This window comes from Heterocephalus glaber, unplaced genomic scaffold (genome assembly GCF_053883595.1).
Source record: "Heterocephalus glaber isolate CG9 unplaced genomic scaffold, H.glaber_assembly_v1.0 deba00001687, whole genome shotgun sequence".
Lineage (NCBI taxonomy): Eukaryota > Metazoa > Chordata > Mammalia > Rodentia > Bathyergidae > Heterocephalus > Heterocephalus glaber.
The window spans coordinates 1,557,541-1,582,865 of NW_028258412.1; the positions used below are offsets into that span (position 1 = coordinate 1,557,541).

Genomic DNA, 25,325 nt, shown 5'->3' on the forward strand with positions numbered 1-25,325 from the left:
GAAAAATCTATGTGTACTTGTATGTTTTTCTCACTTTTTCCATCCAACACAGTGGCATGCCTATTATTTGGTATTACTGGTACTGTAGAAGGTTTATTCTTCCTGTATTACTATTCATTGCTAATTAAGCTTAGGATTAAGCATATTGGATAGCACTCTATATAACAGGCCAGTGTATATTCTACATATTGTTTTCTGTCATTATTTAATAATAGATTGTTGCTAGTATATACTGAAAATTCCTTGACCAAACTCCAGCCAGGTTCCTGTGGACCCTTTCTCAAGTAGGCCTCAGCCTTGACTTATACAGATTTGAACAAACATTTAACATAGTTCCTAACAGTTCAAGACTACATCTCTAGGATGGCCCTATACCCCATTAAAGTTCCCATCTGAGAAAACTACATGAAGAATTTACTCTTTGTTACATCCAACACCTGAAGACAGAAGCCCTGCCTCCCACTTTCTGTGGAAGAGTAAGACCCCAATTTCAGTAAGTCTCTGTTAGAAAACTCAAAATGAGCTTCACATGGACAAACCACCCTTATTTCCTTTTGTAATTATTTCCTTACTCTAGCATTTCTGAGCCCTCCTCATCTCTTTTATTACTCCCTCATTCTCTCTCTGTTTTAATGGTAGCAAAGCTTTATTAAAGGTAGGAAAAGAAACAGGCTCTGCAGAGCAAGTCTGGACCAAGTAAAAATAGGAAAAGAAGTACACCTACAGCATGAGGGTGGGCCACCCTCACGGAAGAGAGAACGGAGCCCCAGCCCTGGCCCACCTCCTAAACTAAAGGCCTGAGCAAATCCTGTTCCTAAGCGATAGATCACTCTATATCATCCCCCAGGCTTCATGTGGACATGCTCCACAGACTCAGGGCCGCTTGGGGAAATGGGGAACCAGAGTGGGTCAAATATACCCCACCTATGGCCACAGAGGTGGTGGCTGCTGTGGGAAGCAGCTGAGCCCTGGTCCCAACCACAGCAGGGCAGTTAGCAGATGTCTCTCTGGGGGAGATCCCCAAGGGTAACAGCCGTGGGCCCTGGAGAGGGTGGGCTAGGGGCGGGGACTCAAGCCCATCCAGCCTGAGGATGAGGCATGTGTAGGGATCGGTATGCACTGGTGTGGCTGCTGCCAGCAGAAAAGCCAGGGCCACATTCCCCGGGAAGCCCACACACAAGTGGGACCAGAGGTGCCTTTGACCCTGAGGGCAAATGAAGCCAGGGACAGGCCAGGTGGGCTGGAAGGTCCCTGGTGGGCCAGGCCTTCCCCCCAGGAGGTACAAGGGCCTTCTGCTGCTGCTGCTGCTACTGGGCCTGGCCAGGAGCACCCATGGCCCACTGCCCCTAACAGCAGCACCACGGAGCAGGACCCCAGGCCCAGGAGCCTCTATCCTGTGGAACATGTGGGGCAGGTAAGGGGCCACAAATGTGGTAGTGGGGTTCCCTGGGACTGGGCTGGGAGTGGACAGTTGAGGAAGAGAGGCCAGAGCAGAAGCTGGTTAAAAATGTTGATATTTTGTCCATAGTGGATTTTTTTGCATTGATTATTGTTTTAAATGTTGTATTAAAATATTAATTTCGGAGTCTTCTGACACCCCTTAAATTTTGGCTCAAGGCTATTGCCTTGCTAGCCTTTCCCTTGTACTCTGGCTAGGACAGAAATGGAAGGCAGGATGGCTGCCTGGATGGTAGGAGGTGGCCTCTGTCCAGGCAGGTTTTTTATTTAGCTCTTCCTCCTTTTCCTCCTCTCCTCTTGTTCTCCCTGCTCATGGCGGCCATCTCTAAGCCCTTACCTTCACTGGTCAGGTGCCACTTTCTGGAACACCAGGAGGTGCCTTTCCTGGGGTGCCCAGGTCACCAGACCTTCAGCAAAGATTCTGTCCAGGCCCTGCCCCCATACCCAGGATTCCAGGTCCATCCAGGGTAAAGGTACCTCCATGGGAAAGGCCCAAGTAGGGCCTATGGGGCACAGGTGTGTGTCCCTAGCCCCTCCTCTTTGTGTGTGGTGGCCCATTTATGACAATCCATGATACAACAGCCCGTTCATCATTGGTGTACTTCATACCAATGGGTACAAATCATTGCAGGGACAGAACCCCCCCAGGTGGTCCCATGAGACAGGTTGTGCTGCTATCTCATTTTTACAAATGGGAATAACAAACAGGGAGGTAAAGTGGGTCCCTAAGGTCACTTGGCTCAGACTCCAAGGCCCAAGCTTGATAGCCTCCAGCTCTCCTCTCTCCCCATCCTGGAAGCTGGTAATGCAAGGGATGCTGATTGGATGAGAACCTTGCAGCCTGACACCTGTCTTGAGGATGCTGAAGTTGCCACAGTGAGGGGATCCAGCAGGAGAAACAGATCATCAACTGTGTCAGCCCTCTGGCACCAGAGGGTAAATTGGCACCAGAGGGTGTCCAGCCAGGACCTGGGTTTCAGCATACCGCAGGTGCTGCTGAGGAAAGAGTCCTCATCAGAGTCAGGCTCTGTGCTAGGGTTGAGGTACTGAGGGACCAGAGGGAGAGGTGACAGTCACATACTGTGTGATGTCGGTAGAACAGAGGCTGACCTAGGATGTAAGGGTCCACCTGGGCAAGGGCATTACAGGCACAGAACTCAGGATGTCCCTGGTGGTTGGCTGGGCTGGAATTGGTGGGTCCTGGGATCAAGGTGGTCTGAGAGGGTACAGTCAGCCAGGCCCAGCCCCACCTCTAGAGGACAGACTTCAGCCAAGGAGTCCTGGGGGATGTTCGTAGGGAGGCTACCTGACTAGACTTGGATGGGTAGACAGAGGTGGAATCTGGACCTAGAGAGACGATGGCAGGGTGGCCTAGTGACCCAGACAAAATGTGATAGCTATGGGGGCAGAGTCAGTGGGTGAGCTGAACGAGAGAGGGAGGAACAAGGACCACTCCCTGGCTTTTTTGATGAGCAGTTAAGGAAATGCTGTGATATATCAGCAAGTCTTGTACGTTAAAAAAAAAAAGAAAGAAAGAAAAAAAGAAAGAAAAGTCCAAAAGAAAGGTTGATCTGCAGGGCATACTGAGAGGACATGCACTCACTCATTTACACACATTTACTGGCAGGCAGGCCTGGAGATGCTGAGTGTGGGCCTGTCATGAGGAATGACCCATGGCCTGTTTTAGGAACAAGGGTGGGGGTGCTTCGTCTGTAGGTAGATGCCTAAACTGGCCTCACCGATCGCCGGGCGCTGGCTGGTGATGTGGGCGCACGGCAAAGGCAGCAGCGCGGGGAGGGAGGAGCCCAGGGAGCTCCTGGGGCGGGGCCAGCGGCCCTGAGGGTCGCCTAGGGCCAGTCTTTCTGCTATGGCTCAGGAGGCGCTGGAGGGATCAAGTAGACAGTCAGAGTAGGACTTGGTGTTTTGAAAACATTGGCTCTAGATGGGAGGTTGGTGTGACCAGATCCAGATTTGAGAACCTGGGCAGTGGCGGAAGACGGAAGGAAAGACGGCGGTGGCCCCCTGGCGGGAGATGGTGAGCCGAGACCAAAGCCTGTGCCTGGGCACCTGCAGGAGGCGCGGGTCTACTTGGCGGCCAAAGGCCAAGATTCCTGCAAAATTGGCGAATTAATTAATTAATTAATTAAATTTTATTTTGGTACCGAGGATCAAACTCGGGGCCTTGAGCTTGCGCAGCAGGCGGCAAAACCACTGAGCTAAATCCCCGGCCCAGGCGAATGAATTTAAAGCGAGGATACGAGAGCACTGACCAGGGAGGACAGCAGTCTCAAGACTGCTAGTGGGAGGCTAGTTTCTGAAACAAAACTCTAGAACCATGTATTATGTTTCATACAAGTGTGCATCTCTTTTAATCCAGTAATTTCACTTCTGTATCTTGAGGGAATAATCAAAACTTCCACTAAGTATCATAAATATATCCATGGGGGGGGGATGGAAAGAACCAAAATGCCAAATGATAGAGGAAGGTAAAATAAACTATGGTACATCCATGGTAGGGAATATTAAACAGGTAATATGTTTTTGAGGACTCTAACGACAAAAAAGATTTTAAAGTAGACTACAATATGTCTATTTTCCTATTATTTCATTTACATAGTAAAATTCATAGCTTTTGGTGTAGCAAAAGTATTGTTTATTTAAAAAATCAGAATCATGTGACCACTTCTACAATCAAATATAAAATATTTCCATCAACCCCTCCAAGTTTCCTTAATGCCCCTTGTAGTCAGCTATCCCAATCATGGTACAACTGGTCTTTTTGACCCTCTAGTTTTGCTTTTTCCAAAATATCTTATCTGTGGAATCATACAGTATATAACCTTTTTTATATCAAAATTTTTGAGAAAATTCTAAATTCACATGCATTTACAAGAAATAGTACAGAGGCATTGCATGTACTGTTTCCCCCATCACAACACCTCCTAAAGCTATAGTAAAATGTACAACAGGATGTTGACATTGATACAGTCAAGGGACAGAACCTTTCTGCCATCACAAACATCACTCACATTGCTCTTTTATTTGTTTTGTTTTTTGATACCAGGGATCGAACTCAGGACCTTGCACTTGGGAGGCAGGCAGCGGAACCACTGAGCTAAATCCCTGGCCCCTTCACATTGCTCTTTTATAGCAACACTCACTTCCATCCTTCCAAAATCCTTCCTTAACTTCCTGACAACTACTAATTTGGTCTCCATTTCTAAGATTTTATCATTGCAATAGTGTGTGTGTGTGTGTGTGTGTGTGTGTGTGTGTGTGTGTGGTGCTAGGGATTTGCACATGCTAAGCCCTTGCTCTACCACTGAGCTCTACCTCAACCCATGATAAATTGAACCATGCAGTATGTAACCTTTTCAGAATTGTCGAAAGCATTTCTACATAAATTTTGGGGAAAAATCATTTTATAATTAAAGTATGACTATAGCTGTCTAAGGCCCAATGTTGCCTTGCCCGAGAGCCACCTATGGCATGCAGAAACATAACTCTGTTTTGCCTCAGGTCACAGATGAGGGTTCAGTGGTCCGTGAAGCTGTGGTAATCAATGGTAAGATTACATCAGCTGAAGATATCCTAGTTCTTTGAGTAGTAACACAAAAAGAGAAAGGTTTCACCTGGGGAGGGATGCGTTCCTTGTCAGCTTAACTCATCCCATACTGTCAAGGGAATGCTCTCCTTTCTGCCCTCATCAGCATGAGGTTTGCACTGACACTCCAATTATTGCGTGTACCCAATAAATGCTGGCTTGTATGGAGAGTCTTGATCTTTGCCCACTCTGAGGCACTGACCTCCGGGCCTCCTTGAAATTACACAAGTCTCTGTTGTCCTTTTTCTTTAGCCCTAGCCATCCCCCTTTCTAGACAGTCAGAGGATATTGGGCGTTGTTGGCCATTTTTATATCTTCTTTGGAGAAATATCTTTTTAAGTCCTTTGCCCATTGTTTAATTGGTTTGTCTTTTTGTGGTTGAGTTATAAGATTTTGTTATATATTCTGAATACCAGACTTTTTGTGGTACTAGGGATCAAACTCAGGGACACTCCGTCACTGAGATAGATTCCCAACTATTTTTATTTTTTTGAGACAGGGTCACACTAAGTTGTTCGTGCAGGACTTGAACTTGCAATCCTCCTGTCTCAGCCTCTCTAAGAGCTGGGAAGACAGGTGTGTGCCACCATGCCAGTTTAAATATTAGACTCTCATCAGAAATATGATTTGCAAATTATTTCTTTTTCATTTCATTTTCTATTTCATTTGTGAGTTATCTTTTCACTTTCTTGATAGTTTACTTTGATGCACAAATGCTTTTAATTTGGAGAAAGTCCAATTGTTATAGCCTGTATCTAGATGTCCCCCTAAAGCCTAATGCACTCATAGGTGGAGCTTTTCAGAGGTGGCTGGATCCAGGGTATGTGATACTGGGATTAAGGGTGTGTGGTACTAAATTAGTCCACTAATTGGTTTAGCATAGTTCTGGGTGTGGATAATAAAAAGGCCCACTTGGGGTGTGGATGGCACCACCTAAAAGGCTTCTAGCCTGGCTTGGATAAGAGGGAAAAGAAGGATTGCTATTGCTATCATCTGCCTGCCTGTAAACTGTTTCTCCTCTGGGATGCCCCTTTGTCATGCCACTCTGCCTTTGAGCCAGCCAACTGTGGACTGAAACCTTCACAAACTGTGAACCAGAATAAACCTTTCCTCCTTGTAGGTGTTAGGTACTTTGTCTCAGCAATGAGAAAAGTAACTAAGATACCAATTTACCTATTTTTTAAATTTTATTGCTTATATGTTTAGTATTGTATCTCAGAATTTGTTGCTTAACCCAAGGTCATAAGAAGTAATACATGTTTTCTTTAAAAAGTGTTATAGTATTAGATTTTATACTTAGGTATTTGGTTAAATTTGAATTAATTTTTGTATATGGTGTGAGGTAGAGGTGTAACTTCATTACTTTCATTGTGGCTATATGGTTGCATGGCACCATTTGTTGAATGGTACTGCTACAATGGATTAGCACCTTTGTCATAAATTCAACTAACAATGCCCATACTACCCAAAGTGATCTACAGATCTGTGCAATCCCCATCAAAATTCCAATGACATTTTCTCCAGAAATAGAAAAAAATCCTAAAATTCATATATGGAACAACAAAAATTCCCAAAGAGCAAAAGTCATTTTAAGCAAAAAGAACAAAGCTAAAGGGATCACATTAACAGTTATAAAATATACTACACAAAGCTATAATAATCAAAACAGACACATGGACCATATTGTTTCTATTACTTTAGCTTTGTAGCAAGCTTTAAAATTGGAAAGTATATGGACCGGGGATTTAGCTCAGTGGTTCCACCGCCTGCCTTGAAAGTGCAAGGACCCGAGTTCGATCCCTGGTACAAAAAAAAAAAAAAATTGGAAAGTATGAGACCTTTACCTTTATTCTTCTTTTTCCAGACTGTTTTGTCTACTGGAGTCCTTGACAATTCTGTATGAATATTCCAATCAGTTTTTGCATGTCTTTAAAAATGGGTGACCATTGAGATTTTTTTTCCCATTGAGACTTTGATAGACAATACAGTGACTCTACAGATCAATTTGGGTAGTATTGCCATCTTAACTATATTATCTCCTAATCCATGAACATAAGTATATTTTTAATTTATTTAGGTCTTTAATTTCTCTGAACAATACTTTGCAGCTTGCCATGTATAAGTCTAACCTCAGTATTTATTTTTTTTTGGGGGGATTTGGTATTAGAGATCAAACTTGGGTCCTTGTGCTTTCGAGGCAGGCAGTGGAACCACTGAGCTTAATCCCAGGCCCCTTGGTATTTAAATTTAGGCAAGTGGGTGAGGGAGTATGGGGCAGGAGGTGGACAGAGGTGAAGCCAGATGACTTCTCAGGGGGAACTCTCTCTCTCCCTTGGGCTCCCTCCACATCTGGTCCCTTGAGTTTCTCCTCCTGCTTTGGGGCCCAACTCTCTGTGCAGTGCTGGCAACTATGAGGCCATTGGCTGCAGCAACCCAGTATAGCCAGCAGCCAGCTTCAGGTGTAGCCTATTCTCATCCATTTACAGTTGCTAGCTACACTGTCCATCAAGCTCCAGTATCTGCCCACACAGTTACTGCTGTCTATGCACCAGCAGCCGCCACAGCTGCAGTTACCAGGCCCGCTCCAATAGCAGTTGCAACTGCTGCAACAGCTGCTGCTTATGGAGGCTACCCCATGGCACATTCAGCAACTGACTATGGTTATACCCAGAGGCAACAAGAAGCAACACCACCACCACCCCCAGCTACTACACAAAACTACCAGGACTCATATATAAGATCCACAGCTCCTGCTGTAGCTTATGACAGTAAGCAGTACTTCCAAGAGCCAACAGCAACTGCTGCTGCTGTAGCTGCTGCTGCCCAGCCTCAGCCTTCACTTTCGGAAACTTACTACAGACAGCTCCCAAAGCAGGTTATAGCCGAGGTGCAACTCAGTATACTCAAGCCCAGCAAACTCAACAAGTGACAGCCATAAAACCAGCCACACCAAGTCTGACTACCACTACTTTCTCCATTTATCCTGTGTCCTCCACTGGACAGTTCTTAGCAGCTGTGGCTACGGTGGTGCCATCCTACACTCAGAGTGCTACTTACAGTACCACAACAGTTGCTCATTCTGCTCATCTTATTCAGGTTATGAAGCAGCAGGGTACTCAGCTGTGTCTTCCTACTTCTAACAACAGCAGCAGCAACAGAAGCAAGCAGTTGCTGCTGAAACAGCTGCCTGGACAGGGGCCACCTTTACTAAAAAAGCACCATTCCAAAATAAACAATTGAAACCAAAACAGCCTCCCAAACCACCCCAGATTCACTATTGTGATGTTTGTAAGATCAGCTGCGCTGGACCACAGATTTATAAAGAACACTTAGAAGGACTGAAGCATTAAAAAAGGAGAAGGGGCTGGTTATTTGGCTCAGTGGTGCCACACCTGCCTAGCAAGCATAAGGTCCTGAGTTCGATCCCTGGTACCAAAAAAATAAAACCAGAAAAAGAGGGGAGGGGAAGGGGAAGAGAAGCAGGAGGAGGAGGAGGAGGAGGAGGAGGAGGAGGAGGAGGAGGAGGAGGAGGAGGAGAAGCAGCCACCACATCGAAAGCATCACAAAATACCAGCAGCAGCAATAACTCTATTTGTGGGACTCGAAATCAGCTACATTGTGAGTTCTTTGATGCATCTTGTACAGGAGCAGATTGCATATGCTGCCCACATTTGTGGTGCCAAGCATCAGAAAGTGTTTAAATTATACACAAAACTTGGTAAACCTATTCCTTCAAAGAATCAAATGTTAGCCAAGCTACTCCTTCAGCAGCTATCTCTGCTTCAAAGCCAACTGCCTCTCCTTCAAGCAAATGTACTGTGAAGACTTCATCAATTGCGACTTCTTCTGTGAAAGTCTTACAACTACAGGAAACTCATCTCTCTCTCTCTTTTTTTTTTTTGGTGCTGGGGATTTGTGCTTGTGAGGCAAGTGGCAGAACCACTGAGGTAAATCCCCGGCCCAGAAAGTCACCTCTTAATAGCACATCCAGCACCAAAGTATCAGCAGTGCCTACCAATATGGCTGCCAAGAAAACATCTACCCCCCAAATAAACTTTGTCAGGGGCAATAAGCTATAGTCAACAGGAAATAAAACAGAAGACTTAAAAGGAACTGAATGTATAAAAAGCATTCTTCTCACTTCTGCTGTGCAGATTCTAGAAGTAAAGCCAGACTCTGTCAGAATCGGTCACACCTGCATCTCTTGCAGCTTTGCAGAGTGATGTGCAGCCAGTGGGCCATGATTATGTGGAGGAAGTATGGAATGATGAAGGAAAAGTAATTTGATTCCATTGTAAATTATGTGAGTGCAGCTTTAATGATCTCAATACTTAGGAAATATACTTTAAAAGACAAAGACACAGACTTCAATTTAAAAAAAGTAAATTCAGATTTGCAAGTGGAAGTGAAACATTCAAGAAGAAAAAATGAGGAAACAAATGCAGAAGGAAGAATATTGCTAACAAGGGAAGAGGAGGAAGAACACTGGAGCATGGAAATGAGGCACTATGAAGAGGACATGTACTGGAGAAGAATGGAGGAAGAACAGCATCATTAGGATGCTCTTGGCTGAATGCCTGATAGAGGCTAACCTATTGGTCCTCCAGGTCCAATAGGTCTCCTGGGAGTCCAACCAGGCATGCCTCCTCAGCCACAGGGTCCTAGACCCGTACGTCGCCTTTACTCATCTGATGATCATTACGTAATGACAAGACATACAACCATTTATCCCACTGAAGAGGAGTTACCGGCAGTTCAGAAAATTGTTTCTATCACTGAATGTGCTTTAAAACTTGTTTCAGACAGTTTTTCTGAACATGAGAAGATCAGGAGGGAAGTGATAAGAAAGGAGGTAAAGTCAGAGCTTTCAAAGGAGTGTTGCAAGTGAGAGTATTGGCAAAAGGATTACTTCTCTGAGGAGATAGAAATGTCAACCTTGTTTTGTTGTGTTCAGAAAAGCTTCAAAGACATTATTAAGCCATATTGCAGAAAATCTACCTAAACAGCTTGCTGTTATAAGTCCTGAGAAGTATGACATAAAATGTGCTTTATCTGATGCAGCAATAATTTTGAATTCATGTGTGGAACCCAAAATGCAAGTCACTATTACCAATCTGACATCTCCAATTATTTGAGAGAACATGAGGGAAAGAGATGGCACCTTGGATGTAGTGAAAGACCCACCAGACATCTTGGACAGGCAAAAATGCCTTGATGCTGTTTGCTGTACGCCACACCAAGTGGTTCCAGGCCAGAGCTAATGGTCTACAGTCATGTGTGATTACCATTCGTATTCTCCAAGACCTCTGTCAGCAAGTTCCAACTTGGTCTCTTTTCAAGCTGGGTGATGGAGTTATTAGCAGAGAAAATAATTAGTAGTGTTTCTAGTCCTCAGAGCTTGGGGGATTCCCTGAGAAGAATTTTTTTTTTTTGGTACCGGGGATTGAACTTGGGTCCTTGCACTTGCGAGGCAGGCGATGGAACCACTGGGCTAAATCCTTGGCCCCGAGAAGAATTTTTGAATGCATTTTTTTAGGGATTATTCTTAAAGGTAGTCCTGGACTTTTGGATCCTTGTGAAAAGGATCCCTTTGATACCTTGGCAACAATGACTGACCAGCCATGTGAAGACATTACACCTAGTGCACAGTTTGCATTGAAACTCACATTCCACAGATACAGAAAGTTCTAGGCATGGATCCATTACCCCAAATGAGCCAACGATTTAACATCCGCAACAGGAAACAAAGAGAAATAGTGATTGTATTAATGGATTTGAGGCAGAGGGGAAAAAAAAGACAAAATGATTATGATAACTTTTTAAAAGTTTATGTAAAAAATCTTCAATGTTTAAAAAAACAGGTGACAGTTGGTGGGTTGTTTTTCATTCATGATAATGTCTACTTTGAAAAACTGATCAAGAATTTAAAGAATTTCATGGAACAACCAAGTTTTTCTATGATGTTAAAAACTTAATGTACAAGGGCTGGGGATTTAGCTCAGTGGATCTGCCCCCTGCCTCACAAGCACAAGGACCTGAGTTCGATCTCTGGTACCAAAAAAAAGAAAGAGAAAAACTTAATGTTCAGTGTTATGTTTTACATGAATGGAAAGACACCAAAAAACTGTGCTTTGACTAGGGAAAAAATAGTGGTTCTAATCCCCCCCCATTATGTACTGGTTGCCCTAGCTCACCCTATTTTTGTGTCATATTAATTAGTGCATTGTCTTATTAAATCTATTGTATTTAATGCAGAATTTGTGCTTCAGTTGCTGTGTATTTTGATATTATTGAGAGATTTCATTTGCTTTTTGACACTAGTTTTAAGTTACTTTGTGTTATAGATGATATCCTTTGCCCCTTAATATTTTTCAGCGGTATGTTTTTTGTAACAGAAAATGGTAGAATATTTTCCTTTTGTTATTCTATATGTGAAGGATTACAATGCAGAAAGTTATACTGCCATTTGAGTGCTCAGAACAGAATGTTTCTACAGATCTTATGGCATTTGTCTTTCTGGTGTGATATATAAAGTGCAAGGTCCCGAGTTTGATCCTCAGTACCAAAAGAAAAAAAAGATGTAATTAAGACAGATTTGTTAATCTAATCAAGTTAGTTGTGCATTAGCAGTATAAAAGCTAATCTATACCATATGGTCTTGCATCCGTTTTAAAGCCTCTGCATAACTGATAATAAAAATGCATGACATTTTTGTTTTTAATATACTTTTAAAACTATAATTTTAGATTTAACATGTAGATCTTTGTGAGTTTTTTTTTTTTTTGGTACTGGGGATCGAACTCCGGTCCTTGTGCTTGCACAGCAGGCAGTGAAACCTCTGAGCTAAATCCCCGGCCCTAAGCTATTCTTTGTTTTGGTACCGGGGATTGAACTAGGGACCTTGCACTTGCAAGGCAGGCACCGGAACCACTGAGCTAAACCCTCGGCCCAATATGTAGATCTTTGTACAGTTGACTTTTTGACATAGCAAATCCAAAAATAACTTTAATTTTTTCTTCTGTGGAAGTGGAAAGGGCATTTTTCACATATAAGTGAGCTATTATTTTCAAAAGAACTTTATCATTATGTAACTAATAACAGTAATTAGCCCTCAATCATGGTGACAGGTCCTTACTGGTATGTGTGAGATTACTCTAGCAACTATTACAGTATACAGCTGAATGATTTCACACATACACACCATTACCCAGATAATTTACAGTTCTAGTAACAGTGAAGTTGATGACGTATTACTGATTTAAAAATTATTATCTAAATAAAAAAACAGAAAATTATTTTGTGTGGCCTTCTTATATGCTTATGTCTCCAACAAAGAGCTAGATATTTTAGCAGTGGTGTAACAAAAAGTTACATCTTACTGTTGATGTATGTATGCTCTGGTACAAAGATGTCATTTTGTTGTCACCACACTACAGTGAAATATATAAATAAAAACTTTAAATTCATATAAAAATAAATTTATTCCTGAGCATTTTTAATGCTAGTTTAGATGAAGTTGTTTTCTTAATTTTTTGGGTTTTCATTGCTGGTATATAGAAGTATGACTGATTTTGTGCAATCTTCTATCATGTAACTGAATATGTTTATTTGCTCCAGCAGAGTATGTGTATGCCTGTGTGTCCATCCTTTAGGATTTTCTATATATAAGATCGTGTCATCTGCAAGTAGCTACACTTCTTCCTTTCCAATCTGAAGTCCTTTGATTTCTTGTTCTTGACACTTCTCTGGCTAAAATCTCCACTGGGCAAAAGTGAACATCCCTCTTATTCCTGATCTCAGGAAGAAAAGCTTTCAGTCTTTCACCATGGAATATGAAGTCAGCTGTGTATTATTCATACATGGTCTTTATTATATTGAAGAGCTTCTCTTTTAGCTCTAATTTTTAGGTGTCATAAGTAGTGTTTTCATTCATTGCTTATTTTGCACCAATTAAGATAGTAATGTGATTCTTTTTCTTCACTAAATTAATATGAGTGAAGTACACTACATTGATATATGGTGCATTACATTGATTTTGTTAGGTTGAAATACCCTTGTACAACCCTTGGTTGTAGCATATAGTTCTTTTAATACATTGTTGGACTTGGTTTGCTGATATTTTCTTGCTGTTATGGGGGGTTTTGGTTTTTTAGATAGGGTTTTTCAGTACATAATGATTACAGTCATTGTGGGGAGTTGATACATGTACAGATCTTAATTCTTTTTACTTCCTACCTCTCCCTTCCCACCCCTTCCTCCCATCTCATTGTCTCCTACTTGCAACTCTTTTAGTTCCATTACATTAATACCACACTGTTTTAACTCCTTTACTTCTAGAATATGGGTTGACATCCAGTAGGGAGAGCTGTTCCTCATATTTTTCTTTTAAAATGAGCTTTAAAAATCAGTATATCTAATTTTTTTTGAAAATTAGAATTGTGACTGTAAATGAATTACTTTTATTGGCTGACTGAAGAAATTTTTCCAATTTTTACATCTGGCTTTTCCATCCAGGAGCAGTGCTTATTTTTCCGTGTATTTTAGTAAATTTTTATAGCTTCATTCATGTGGGTTTTTATATCCCTTTTCTGTCAGGTGACAGAATCACTGAGCTAAATCCCTGGCCCCTATATCCCTTTTCTGTTTTTACTTGGATTTTTTGTTGTTGTTTGTTCATTGAGGTGGGATCTTGCTATGTTGCCCAGGCTGGTCTCAAACTCCTAGGCTTAAATAATCCTCATGCTTCTGGGTACCTGAGACTATAATCATGTACTACCATGTCTGGCAGTTTTACATTTTTTTAAAGACAGGGTATCACTATATAGTTCAGGCTGACCTTGAACTCACTATGTAGCCCAGGGTGACCTTGAACTCATGGAAATCCTCCTGCCTCAGCCTCCCAAATGCTGTGATTACACGTGTGTGTCACCACACCTGGTATTGCATGTTTACTAAGGTACCTTACATGGTTTCTTTATTGTATTGCTTCTGAGAATGTGATTAACCCCCATTATATAACCTAATTTGTTATTTTAAAATTTTTTCCCTGCCACTGGTGATTGAACCTAGGGCCTTCACATTGAGTCACATTTCTAGCCCCTTTTTATTTTATTTTTTGACACAGGCTTTTGTTAAGTCACTATTGCCCAGGCTGAGCGTGAACTTATGATCCTCCTGCCTTAGTCTCCCAGAGTGCAGGGAACCTGATTTGTTATTGATGATGAGGATAAAATTACCAATTTCAACATACTAATCTTGTTTCATTTGGCAGGTTTTCAGCCTATTCTATTTCTAATATTTATACCCTTAGTTTCTTCTCTTTTTGTATTGATTAGAACACCCAAAATAATAAAAAGCAAAAGTGACAAAGGATGTCCTGCCTCATTTTCAGATTTAATGAGAATGCACGTAGCCTTTCACTATTAAGAGCTATTGCTGGACTGAGGGGTGTAGCTCCATAGCAGAGCACTTGCCTAGCATATGCAAAGACCTGGGTTTAATCTCCAGCCCTGGAAAAAAAAAAGAGTGGTTATTGTTGATGAATTCTATTGTTGATGAATTAAGAACTGTTTCCTTTGTTTGCTTTTGAGAAAATGATATTTTTATTCCTTTTAACAGGTTCTAATTTTGAATTACTTTTAAGTAGGTTTTTTTTATTACTCAACCAAAAATTTATTTCAAATATTTCCTACAACATGGATGAAAATTGAAGGCACTGCGCTCAGTGACATAAGCCAGACTCAAAGGGGCAAGTATTGGATGACTCCACTTATATAAGATGCCTAGAGTAGGCGAATTTACACAGACAGAAAGTAAAGTAGAGGTTAGCCCAGATTAGTGAAAGAGGAATGAGGACTTCATGATTAATGGGTACAGAGTTTTTGTTTGGAAAGATGAAAAAGTTCTGGACATGGATAGTGGTGACGGTTGCCCAACAATGTGAACATACTTAATGCGATTTATTTGGTTTAAGTGGTTAAAGTGGAAAATTCTATGCCATATATTTTATCACTTTCAAAAGAAAGGAAATTAACTAAATAGCAGGAGATAAAGATTACATTTCAAAAATGTACTTCTATATTGCTTAATTGTGTCACATGTTATATTCTTATAATTTTAAGACAATAAAGTTTTTTTAAGCTAAAAAATTCTTATATTTGCATCACAAGACCAACTCCTGCTTACTGGACCAGCTTGAAATGCACTGGGCCAACCCCTGACAGACACATGCATCCAGTCAGCACCAACTAATTGCTAGATCCTTTAGGAGATGGAGGTGATAATTAAAATTGGCACAGGCAAAACCTGGGGCTTCTTGTGGATTTGAAGCCTCTGAGGGTGGTTTTTTGTTTCTTAATTACAGTGGTACCTCAGTTCCCGAACTTAATTCTTTCCATGATCCTGGTTGCAAACCAAATTGGATAAGAACCGATTCAAATTTCCCCATCAAGTCAACATTGAATCTAACCATGGAATTTGATTTGGTTCTCATCCAATTCAGTTTGTGACCAGAATCATGGAAAGAATTAAGTTTGTGACCCGAGGTACCACTGTATTTCAAGCTTTATTTTCATTTCAAAAAGGGATATTCACAGGCAGCATCTAAGGACACATAAATTATGTCAGTGTGGGAAATGAAGTGATTCAGTCTACAATTCCAGGTTTTCAACATGGGGCACAAGACCACTTATGGCCATTGGAATGAGATGAAGATAGAAAAAGAGCTGGGTTAGGGGTGAGGGATCAATCTCATTTGGACATGATGAGTTTGAATTTCCTGTTGGTCATCCAGCTAGAGATGGTCAGTAGATATTTTGGGTGGAGGTGAGATGGTTTGCAGCTAGGATAAACTCAAGCCTTACCATATGGGCAGTAGTGGCAGTGCACAATGTAGAAAGATGGCAGAGAGGCAGGAACCAACAGCCACACATGGGTCAGGGAGAAAGAAAACCTAGAGAAAGAGGAGAGTGGCTTATCTGAGACACTAAGGGGTGGTTGTCATTGGAAAGATGGGGAGACCTCATGTTGCATCCTGCAGAGATATCATGTGCAACAGGAACTGAGAGGGACCTCAGGCTTGAATATGATGAGGGCCTTGTGGGCCTTCACCTGAGAAGTATCAGAGAGAGATGGAGGTGAGAGCCAAGGGTGCCCCCGCCATGTCCTCAGCATGTGAGACAATGTCTGGTGCAAACAGGATGGATGTACAGATGGATGCATGTGTAAACTGATGGATAGAGAAATGGGTGGATGGATGGAAAGATGGATGGATGAGTAGATGGTCATATGGATACACAATGAATGCATGGATGGTTGGACAGACAGATAAATGAATGGACAAATGGAGGCATGGATAGGTAGATGGACAAACAGGTGGACAGGTAGATGCATGGATGGATGGATGGATGAATGGCTGGCTGGATGGATGGAGGAATCAATGCACAGATGGATGGACAAATGGGTGCACAGATAGATGGACCAACAAATGAATGGACAGATTGATGGATGAATGGAAAAAGTGGTCTAAAAGATCAGAGAAGATCTCATGAATACAGTAGGACTGAGCTGTGTCTCCTTGAATAGACATGAAAGCTGAAGAGTCTTTCCACAGGAGCATCTTAGGTCAGGAATGACCCAGTGTCCATGACTCCAGGAGGAAGTCAGTCTGGCTGGACCATGGGAAACTCATGAGAAAGGGACTCAGAGGCCCCAAAATGAGCCAGTTCAGAACTCTCCCTTCCATGTCATATTCACCTGAGAACATACATCACTCAGGGATTTACTAAGCATTTACTGTGCCCAACATTGCTATCAGCACTGACAGCCTTAGAAAGACAGGAAGTAGGGGACACATGTAGGTGACTCTATGACTGTGGACAATGCTGGCCTGGGATAAGGGGAAGGCCGCTGGGGCATCTGCCATTCACCAAGGAAATAGCCCACCCTCTGCAGCCCTATGACTATCTCACCCAGCAGGTTCTCTGGCCAGCCCCGCCCCCAGGAGGCAGGCCCCAGGTGCTGGCCCCATGGCTTTTGGTCTGAGTCTCAGTCACCGTGGTTTGTCTTTGGTAGAGGAACCCAGCTCACTGTCCTAGGTAAGTGGCTCTCATGACCTTTCTCAGTCTGTCTCACTGTCCTGCTGTCTCAAGAAAATCCATTCTCTCTATCTGGGAACTTCTTTCCCTCCATTCCTCCCCTGTCTTTGGGATCAATGCCTTACCTTTCTCCATGGGGTCTTGAGGTGACCAGAAGGAAGGGCTCCAGAAGCAGGAACAGCCACCTTCAGAGTCCAACAGTGGGATATGATGGCCTGGTCTGAGGCCTGGAGTTAGGATTTGGCCAAGGGCAGAGGCTATTTCCCTTCCTTTAGAGCAGATGCCCAAATGGGGATCAGAAGCTAGTTCTGGGTAGCACTAGAGATAATCCTGAAGGCCCCAGGGTCTGGGCTGAGAGCTGGATATCTATCCAGGCTGGGAGAGCTACACAAAAAGGACATGGCTGGGGCTGTGTCATCAACCTCTGGGGACTCAGGAGGTTGCCCCATGTAGAGACTAACAAAGGTCAGAGAATGCCTGGCTCACTCTAGGCTGCAGCTCTCTAATCCTCTGATTGTCCATGAGGACATAGGAACACAGAGGGACAGGTCAGACTGGGCAAGGTAACTAGAGCCTGATGGTCATTTAGAAAAAAAGGCGTCCCAAAGGGCAGAGACTATGTCCCTGCAACCTTCTATCCCTGGGGTCACATCTCAATTGACCATAGTCAGCCAGGCATGGTGGCACACCTCTGAAATCCCAACACTCTAGAGAGAGGCTGACAAAGGAGGATTGCTATCAATTCAAGGCTAGCCTAGGCTACATAGCAACACCCCACAGAAACAAAACATAACAAATAAATGTTTATGTACAATTGTCCACAGTCAGCCTCCTACCTTCCTCAAAGAGCACAGTAGACTCAGGAAACAACACACAGGGGAACAAACAGGGAGTTCAAATTCTTGGCTCCAGGTAAAATCAGGAGTCATCAGAGGCTGCTGTACTCCATAGTCTGGAAGGAACAAACTTAAGAATACAGCCAAGGCTGCTGTGCAAGCGCAAGGACCCGAGTTCGATCCCTGGAACCAAAAAGAAAAAAAAAAAGAAAAAAGAATACAGCCAAGGCAAAGGGTCTTGTGATCAGACCAATGGAGACAGGGGAGATGGCAGAACCTTGGAGGAGCACCCAGGCTTGTCTGGGAGGATCCTACTACACCTTGGGAGAGCTGAGTGGACCAGAACAGAGCCTGCTTCTCAAAAAAGCAGGAGGTGCTAGGCTCCCAGTGTGGCAGCCATAGACTCCAGATCTTCCCATGTACCCCATGACCACCTTTCAAGGCTGGATGAGGATTCCTAGTTTACAGAGGCAACTCTAGGCTCTGGAAGAATGAAGCAAGTTGGTTGACTCAGGAGGTCAGGGTCAGATTCCAAACTCAGACTCCAGAGACCAGGGAGGAAGGAACACAGTCTTCTTTGGTGACAATAGGAAAGCTGAGGTTGTGAGGGGAGGGGCTGGGCCAGGTCATCTTGGGAAAGTGACTTGGGAAGGGCTTCCAGGAAGGTGCAGGACTATCTGCTCTTCTGGGGGCACAAGAGAACAATAGGGGAATGAGAGACCCCAGGTAACAAAATGGCTACAAGGAGAATGGTCAGAGATGTTGAGGTGGAGGATCCTCAATACCTGGGCTCTCCTTGCTGATTTATACCCCCTCCTCTATCCACACAGGTCAACCCAAGGCTGCCCCATCAGTCACCCTATTTCCACCTTCCTCTGAAGAGCTCCAGACCAACAAGGCCACATTAGTGTGTCTGATAAATGACTTCTACCCAGACACCATGACTGTGGTCTGGAAGGCAGATGGCACCCTTATTACCCAGGGTGTGGAGACCACCCAGCCCTCCAAACAGAGCAATAACAAGTACAAGGCCAGCAGTTACCTGACCCTGATGCCCAACCAGTGGAGATCTCAAAAAAGATACAGTTGCCAGGTCACACATGAAGGGAGCATCGTGGAGAAGAGTGTGTCTGCTGCAGAATGTTCTTAGGTCCACAACCTTCATCCCGTCCTCCACGGGCTGTAGCAGAAGGACCTGAGGAGAGGTTTCCCCCTCCCACTTCAGCCATTCTCCCTGTAACCAACAAGTGCTCAATAAAATATCCATTTGACGGATAAATCCAGTTCCTTCTCATTTGTTCTTTTCTCACATTTCATGTGCAACCTCCTATCCCCGGGTGGAGGAATTTTGGCATGGTTGCAAAGTACCTCTAGGGGAGAGGATCCTGGTTCCCCAAAACCATCAACAGGCAAGAGTCTAGTCACAATGATATACAGTAAATCTCTATGCCTCTCTTCTTCCTCTTCCTACTCCTAGCACAGGGCCTCACTCCCTTCCTCCTTCCTAAATGGAGCTGTCTGTGGCTGGAAACCACTGAGATGTCTTCTCTCCCTACCCTGTTCCTAGAGGACAAGATTAGAGGCCTTAAAAAATGGCTCAAGGTCAGGATCAGAGCTGGGACTGGAACCTAAGTATTTAGTTCAATCCCCCCGCCCTTTTTTTTTTGTTTTGGTACCAGGGATTGAACTTGGGTCCTTGTGCTTGCAAAGCAGGCAGCGGAACTACTGAGCTAAATCCCTAGCCCAGTTCAATCCCTTTTAAAAATGTTTATTAGGATATGGTTGCTGTTCATAATTATTACATTCATTTTGGGGAGTTGGTAATTAAACTTATCTTAATTCTTACTTCTCCTTGTCCTCCTCTTCTTCCACTTCCCTCGATCTCTAGTTCCCCCTTCCCATTTGTGAAAGATCAATCTCCCTATTTCATATTATCTTTTATTTTGCTCTTTAAATTATTTATACTTTTGGTTTCTCTAAGAGAAATCATGCAGGACTTCCAGGAAAATGGTGGAGTAATAATCAGCAATAAACCAGCCTCTCCAATATTCAGGATACAGACACTGGAAAATAACTTAGGGAAGGAAAGGAGAGAGGTGGATTCTTGGGACCCAGGAAGGACCTGACAGGAAAATTGGAGCCTACAGAGAAACTGAAGAGACAGACAACATTGCAAAAAAAGGAAGGGGCAACCAGCACTTTCTCCTCAACTCCTGGCTTGTGCTATTAGAAAGGAAGATCGAATTTTCAGAGATACAGTGAAAGTGGCAACACCAGAGGCCTCCAGGAAGAAACACATCAATAGATTACAGCAGTGAATGCTGAGCACTACAACAATTGGTGAGTGACTGCACTCCAAGCAGCTGCCAAGTGCCCTGGGAAGCACACTTGGTTAGATGCCACTTTAAGGTGGGGCCAGCAGAACCTGGGACTCAGAGCAGCCACAGGTCAGCTTCATCTCAGGGCTCCCAGTTTTAAACTACCACAGTGACTGGGTGATGGACAATCATGGGAGATGTCCATCGTCAGGGAGCTGTGGGCAGGCTGGCAAGCGACACCAGAGTGTTATAAGCTAAACAACTCAAGCCCCAGCCCCACGACCAGACATCAGATTCAGTCTGAACATTCATGGATTTGAAAATCCCAGAACCAACACCCAGCTCTAATCTTACTGCCAGCTTTCTGCGATTATCCAGCACAGATTTGGGCTCTGACCACCTCCTTTGTCTACCAGCAAGAGGAGAGTCACGCCTTGAATTGGTCACCGGCACAAAACTGTAGACCACAGAAGATAACCACAGGCTGGAAATCACAGAGAAAATTGGTTTTGTTTTTCATTTGTTTTTTAGTTTTTGTTCATTTGGCTTTTTTTCTGTTTTTCATGAGTGTGGACATTGTTTTTCATTTTTTTGTTTTGTTTTGTCTCAATTTTTGTTTTTTCACTCTTTCCTTTCTTCTTGTCTTTTTCACCATTTTCCTAAACCTGGATAATCTTCCTCTGTCCTTCAGTCTTGCTTCTAATCTCTTTTTCTTCTTTTATTTCTCTATTTTTTCCTCTTTTTCCTTTTAATTTTCTCTCCTTAGGGCAAAACTGTTCTATTGAGTGGATATTAACTGTATATAATTTTCTGATGTGTCTTACATTTTGTTATATAACTATAAATCTTATACATATAATTAAAAGTGGCAAATTATCAGTTATCGCAGCTTGCCATTTTCCAGTCTGTGTTTGATGCTATTGGTATTCTGGATAGTACTACTTTAGGCAAGATGACATAGTTGCTGCGATCAATTGATCTTCCTTGTAGACCAATACCTAGATTGTCTAGGGATATAACCAATACTATAATCCAGTACCAAACAACTGAGTGCGAAGCCAAACAGCTTGCAACCTCTCATCTCTAATAAACAGAGTAGGCAGAATTCTGGGACAGACTCAAAGGCCAAGAACCAGCTCTGGCTAGAAGACATCTCTGAAAAGTAGTCACTTCCTAAAGAGGTCTCGATACTAGTACCTACCTAAGCTACCTACCCATAAGCAATTTACAAGCATCAACCCAGAAAACATGTAAATTTTAAAAAGAAAGAAAGAAAGGAAAAGAAAATGAGAAAACACAGAAGATACAATCCCAGAGCTCCAGCTCACCCAAAGCAAATCCAGGGGACATTGAGGTAGAAGAAATCAAAAGCTACCCTGCTGAAATTTCTGAAATGATAGCAGAACTAGCAAAGTAGATGAATGAGTCTGTAGGAAAAAACAAAATAGAAACAACTACACAAATAACTAAAGATATGATGACCATAATGAAGGATATGGTTAGTGAATCTAGAGTAGATATAGGTTAAAAAAAAATAGAGGAGCTTAGGAAAGTGATGGAAACCATGAATGCCCAAGACAGAAAAGGACTGGATTCCATAAAACAGATTCAAACAGATATCCAGGAGATTAAAAACTGTATTGAAATAATCAACCAATGTGAAGACATAATATCTGATCTGGAAGATACGGTTGCAGTTTGCAATCACCAAATGAAAGACTTCTTAAAAGTAGCAAGGGACCACAAAAAAAAAAAAATCAACCCAATAGCTGCTAGATAATGTAAAGAAAAATAACATAAGAGTAATTGAAATCAATGAAAAATCAGAAGATAGCACAAAGGACATTAAAAAACTATTCACAGAAGTCATAGTAGAAAACTTTCCAAGCATGGAAAAAGAATTTGACATACAGATAAGTGAGGCATATAGAACTCCAATTAGCCATGATCAGAAAAAAACTACGCCAAGGCATATAATAGTCAAGATTCCAGAAACACAACACAAGGACAGAATATTAAAAGCTGTCAAGAGAAAAGAAACAAATCATTTATAAAGGAAAACTCATCAGAATCACACTCAACTTCTCTATACAAGGAGAGGATGAAGTATTTCAAGCCCTAAAGGAAAACAACCTCCAGCCTAGATTGACATATCCTGCAAAATTATCTTTCAAAATTGATTGGGAAATAAGATACTTTCATGATAAAGAATGTGTAAAGAAATTCATGACCACAAAACCAGCACTCTAAAAAGTTCTGCAGAAAATTCTAGAAAAAGACAATTAAGACAACAATTCCAAAAACCCTAGTAGAGTGAATCCACCAGGCAAGGCAAGCAATTAAATAGAAGGGAAAGAAATAGAATCAATGACAGGAAAATAATACGTTTGACAAGGACAAGTCAATACCTCAGTTATAACCATTAATGTGAATGGTCTCAATTCACCAGTCAAAAGAGATTGGCAGAATGAATCAAGAAACAAGATCCAACAATATGCTGCATACAAGAAACACAGTTAAATAAGACGCGTGGGGATGGCGAGCCCACCCAGAGGGAATAGGGCTCTGGGATCTGAACGACCACACGCAGCCGGACAAAAGAAATCAGACTCCACGGGAAACCTGGCCCACCCAGGCCCGCTCCTCCCCAAGGCTCAGGCCCATGGTGGTGGTGGTGGGGCGCGAGTTCAGTAATAAGTTGGCGACCAGCCCGAGGCTGTAGGAAAGGCGGGCCCTTGACTAGCGACGTTTCCGGAGACCTGAGGCCCACCGGGAAGGTTTGGCCGGTCAGGAGGGGACCCTCAGCCGTCTCCCCCGGGCGCCCCAGGAACCACACGGGAGACAGAAGTGCAGATGGCCACGGCCAGCGTGATGCGTTCTAGGCAGGCAGCAGCCCACGCGCCCGCAACTGAAGCAGCGGGGACAGCGTGTAGCGCAGGCGGCGGAAGGTGACGTCTGAGCGTAGGAGCTTGAGTCCCTGGCGGATGGCGTCGGGCTTCACCAGCACCAAGTAGAGCAGCGACAGCACCAGGAAGACAAGCGGAACCAGCACCAGGGTCTGCAGCCCGCCCAACGCCCATAGCCTGCGGCACACGGACAGAGGGATAAACGGGCAGCGAGGAAGAGAGGCCCGGGAGGGGATGAGGAAGGGGCCCGCAGCCTCAGGAGCCGCCTCCTGGCTCACCTGAGACGCCCCGAGCCCGCGCCGCCCAACAGCCGCTTCTCCTGCGAGAAAAGGGCCCCACGTCCCATTCCGTGTCGGGGGCACGGGCGCGGCGCCGCCCAGGTCTTCCCAGAGGATGCGGGTCCCAGCTCCAGCCCGACCGCCCCGACCCGCGCTCACGCAGTCCGCCCTGGCCACCTCCTCCATGAGTGAGCCCGCGCAGTCCTGCATCCGGAGAGCCCGCGAGTCCCACCTGCAGAGGCGGGCACCGAGCTGGGCCATCGCCCCGGCCCGACAGCCGCCCCGCCGCACCCAACAGTCCTAACTCGCATACGGTTCCGAGTCGCCCCGCCAGGCGTCTCGGGCAGCCGCCGCCTCCATCACCTTCCCCTGCAGCTCCTGGCGGGAGGGAGCGAGGACTCAGTGTGTGTGTGTGTGGCTCCCGGTCCCAGCCGCCGCAGGTCGGGGGGGTGGCGGGGTGGGGGCCGCAGTGCCATCGGAGGTGACGGGCTCTCAGGGTGGAAAGCGACCGCACCTGTAGGACTACGCTCTGCTCCTGGAAGTTGGCCCAGGCCTCCTCCGTCCGCTGCACGTCCTGAGGTACCGGAGCCTCGATCAGACTCCGGGGGCCACAGCTCCCTACCCCCTTCCCCAACATCCCGCCTCCGCTCGCACCTGCCGCAGGCCCTCCGCCTGCGTGGCGTACTTGGCCTCCACCAGCTCCAGCCGCTTCTTCGCGAGGAGACAAGGCTGCAACCCGCACTCCCGGGGCCACGCTGTGCCTCAGGGTCCCGCCCCCGCCCCTCAGAGCCCCGCCCAGCCAGCCCCCGGTGCTCCTGGCCCCGCCCCTTCCGCCCTTCAGGCCCCGCCCAAGCACCTGCAGCTCCACCAGGTGAGTCCCCACTTGCTGCTCTGCGCGCTGCTGACTCAGCTGTTCCCCTCCGTAGTAAAAAAGCTGGGGGAGGGGCTTGTGAGGACGGGGGTTACTGGGTTCTCAAAGCTGGTGGGGACGGGGACCAGAGCGGGACCTCGAAGAGGAACCCAGAGACAGAGGCCGTCTCATCCCTTGCGTACCTGACTGGACAGCTCCTCCAACTGGTCTTGCAGTTGTCTGTGGCTTTGCTCCTGCAGACGGGTTGGAGGGAGTGGTTCCGGGCTCTCCGCCAGCCCTGCCCCGCCCCACCCCGCCCCGCCCCGCCCCGCCCCTCACCAGCTCCAGCTTGCGCCGCTCCGCAGCCTCCAGCAGTCTCTGCGCCCGCTCCGCGCGCTCCCGTACCGCCTCGCGAGCCTCCCCTCGTAGGGCCGGTGCCGCCTGGCTTCGCCTCCGCTGTAAGCTGCAAAGGGAAATTGAGGCCGGTGCTACGCAAGGGTGCGGGGCGCTCAAGATCCTGCGGCCCCTGTCGCCCCCGGGAAGGGCCAGCTTGGGCTGGGGGTTGGAGCCGAAGAAGAAGCCGCCGGGTCCGGGTCGTGCCAGGCACCAGCCTCCCTTCCCGGGCCCTCTGGGTAGATCGCCAGGGTCCCGCAGGCTAGGTCGGAGGTGCGGGCCGGGCGGGTCAGTCCGACCGCTCCGCCGAGCGGCGCCCCCCGCGCACCTGCGCTCCCGCTCGCGTAGCCTGTGCAGGCGCCCGGCGAGGCTCTCGCTCTCGGCCTCCAGGCCGTGAACCAGCTCCTCCAGCTCCTGCTTCCGCAGGCGGCCGTCGCGGTTGTCCTTCTGCAGCTGCAGCCACTGCTCCTGCGCCTCGGCCATGGCTCCCAGCGCCGTGCCCAGACCCCAGCACCCGGCAGGGACTCGAACTGCGGCCGGCGTCACAATGAGGAGCCGGGGGCGCCCTCAGACGCGAGGCGGGCCGT

At 45.2% G+C, this 25,325-nt stretch overlaps 1 protein-coding gene, 2 pseudogenes and 1 gene segment (V, D, J or C); 3 read left to right on the forward strand and 1 right to left on the reverse strand.

Moving 5' to 3' along the window:
* Positions 1 to 1,168: 1,168 nt before the first annotated feature.
* LOC101707438 (immunoglobulin lambda constant 3-like) lies at positions 1,169 to 19,143 on the forward strand. The segment is given in 3 exon segments: positions 1,169 to 1,414; positions 17,039 to 17,157; positions 18,824 to 19,143. Coding segments are annotated over 3 exon segments (639 nt in total).
* LOC101706709 (transmembrane protein 191-like) lies at positions 4,315 to 25,221 on the reverse strand. 7 transcript variants are annotated; one of them, XR_015446167.1, is made up of 12 exons: positions 25,067 to 25,221; positions 24,685 to 24,808; positions 24,549 to 24,599; positions 24,352 to 24,429; positions 24,150 to 24,206; positions 24,010 to 24,069; positions 23,809 to 23,873; positions 23,082 to 23,727; positions 19,078 to 19,227; positions 17,283 to 17,377; positions 15,925 to 16,013; positions 4,315 to 14,571 (listed from the first exon to the last, which is right to left on the reverse strand). XR_015446167.1 is itself a non-coding variant. In XM_087198018.1 (10 exons), exons 1-10 carry the CDS (start codon positions 25,219 to 25,221, stop codon positions 23,190 to 23,192), a joined length of 891 nt encoding a protein of 296 aa, XP_087054144.1. In that variant the 3' UTR covers positions 19,916 to 23,189. The 7 variants fall into 7 exon arrangements, 5 of the variants coding, with proteins under 5 accessions (XP_087054144.1, XP_004843380.2, XP_087054142.1 ...); XR_015446166.1 differs by having other exon boundaries at positions 17,283 to 19,227; XM_087198018.1 differs by lacking the exons at positions 4,315 to 14,571; positions 15,925 to 16,013; positions 17,283 to 17,377; positions 19,078 to 19,227 and having other exon boundaries at positions 19,916 to 23,394; positions 23,496 to 23,536; positions 23,673 to 23,727.
* LOC101707076 (zinc finger RNA-binding protein pseudogene) lies at positions 7,473 to 8,412 on the forward strand (annotated as a pseudogene).
* LOC147821932 (zinc finger RNA-binding protein pseudogene) lies at positions 8,557 to 13,661 on the forward strand (annotated as a pseudogene).
* Positions 25,222 to 25,325: the final 104 nt, after the last annotated feature.